The sequence below is a fragment of the Chrysochloris asiatica genome, unplaced genomic scaffold, assembly GCF_000296735.1.
Source record: "Chrysochloris asiatica unplaced genomic scaffold, ChrAsi1.0 scaffold00090, whole genome shotgun sequence".
Taxonomy (NCBI): Eukaryota; Metazoa; Chordata; class Mammalia; order Afrosoricida; family Chrysochloridae; genus Chrysochloris; species Chrysochloris asiatica.
This window is the reverse complement of record NW_006408608.1, coordinates 581,199-582,408: the sequence shown is the minus strand read 5'-3', so window position 1 is coordinate 582,408 and position 1,210 is coordinate 581,199. Positions and strand designations below refer to the sequence as shown.

The following is a 1,210-nucleotide window of genomic DNA, read 5'->3' as shown; positions in this document are numbered from 1 at the left end:
TCTTGGACCTCCTCATTTCTTCCATTTGCTTTAGCATCTCTACGCTGGAGAGCAAGTTTCAGTGTCTCTTCTGTCGTCCATTTTGACCTTTTCCTTCTCTCTTGTCTTCTCAATGACTTTTTGCTTTCTTCATGTATGATGTTCTTTATATCATCCCACAGCTCTTCAGGTCTTCGGTCTTTTAGTGTTTAATGCATCAAATCTGTTCTTCAGATGATCTCTAAATTCAGGTTCAGTATCATAGCAACACACAAGTCTCCTCTGACAGACTCATCATGGCCAGGAATTGAACCCAGGTCTCCTACATGGAAGGCAAGAATTCTACCACTGCCCACTAATCATACTTCATGTTGTTTTGTACCGTCAAGTCGGTTCCGACCCATAGCGACCCTGTACAGGGCTTCTGAGGAGCAGCTGGTGAGCTTGAACCACCAACATTGTGATTCAAACTGACCTTACAGTCCAGCACATTAGCCCACAGTGCCACACCAGGACTCCAACCATACTTAACAGGGGCATGTAAGAGAAAGTATCTCTAACCCACCACTTTAGTAACTTACTGAATAACAGCAGGAACCACACCAAAGAATGGGGAGATATCAGGTGAAAGAAATAATCTTAGAAAGTATCAAATAATTGTGTCACCTTGCCCTCTCTTGGAGTCCTGCTGTGGCGCTGTGGGTTAATAATGTGCCTGATTGCAAAGCCATTTGAACTGCAAGGTCGGTGGTTCAAGCTCACCAGCTGCTCCTTGTAAACCCTATTCAGGGTCGCTATGGGTTGGAATCGACTCGACGGCACTCAACAACAACAACAGTCCTCTCTACTCCAGAAGTGAAATGCCCAGGGACAGCTGGCTTACCTGGAGCTGGGAGTGGTGGTACATCCACCGCAGGGCAGCCGAGGTCATGCTGGGGGCACTGGAGCCATAAGCTGTCTGCAGGGCCTTCTCCACCAGGGCAATGGCCTTGAAGTGGTGCTCCTTCCAGAAGCTGCCCAGGTGGGAGGGGAGGACAGAGGTCACTACCCTGGGGGTCACCATGGGGACCAGACCCAAAGAGCCAACAGGGCAGCTGCCCCTGTGTCCTCTAGCAAGCCCCAGTGTCCTCTAGCAAGGGTTCTCAGAAGCTCCAAGGATGCTCAACTCTCCACCACAGACACTGCTGGAAATCTACAGCGCTAACCTAAAGCTGCCCTTATTTGACCCAAC

At 49.3% G+C, this 1,210-nt stretch overlaps 1 protein-coding gene across 1 annotated transcript in view; it reads right to left on the bottom strand.

Annotated features, from left to right (window-relative positions):
• The window catches only part of LOC102842883 (aflatoxin B1 aldehyde reductase member 2-like), a 9,364-nt gene that overhangs the window by 4,104 nt on the left and 4,050 nt on the right, over nt 1-1,210 (bottom strand). Inside the window, exon 4 of the mRNA XM_006866405.1 lies at nt 863-992. Within this exon, the coding sequence (XP_006866467.1) occupies nt 863-992 (130 nt within the window). The remainder of the gene's footprint in view (nt 1-862; nt 993-1,210) is intronic.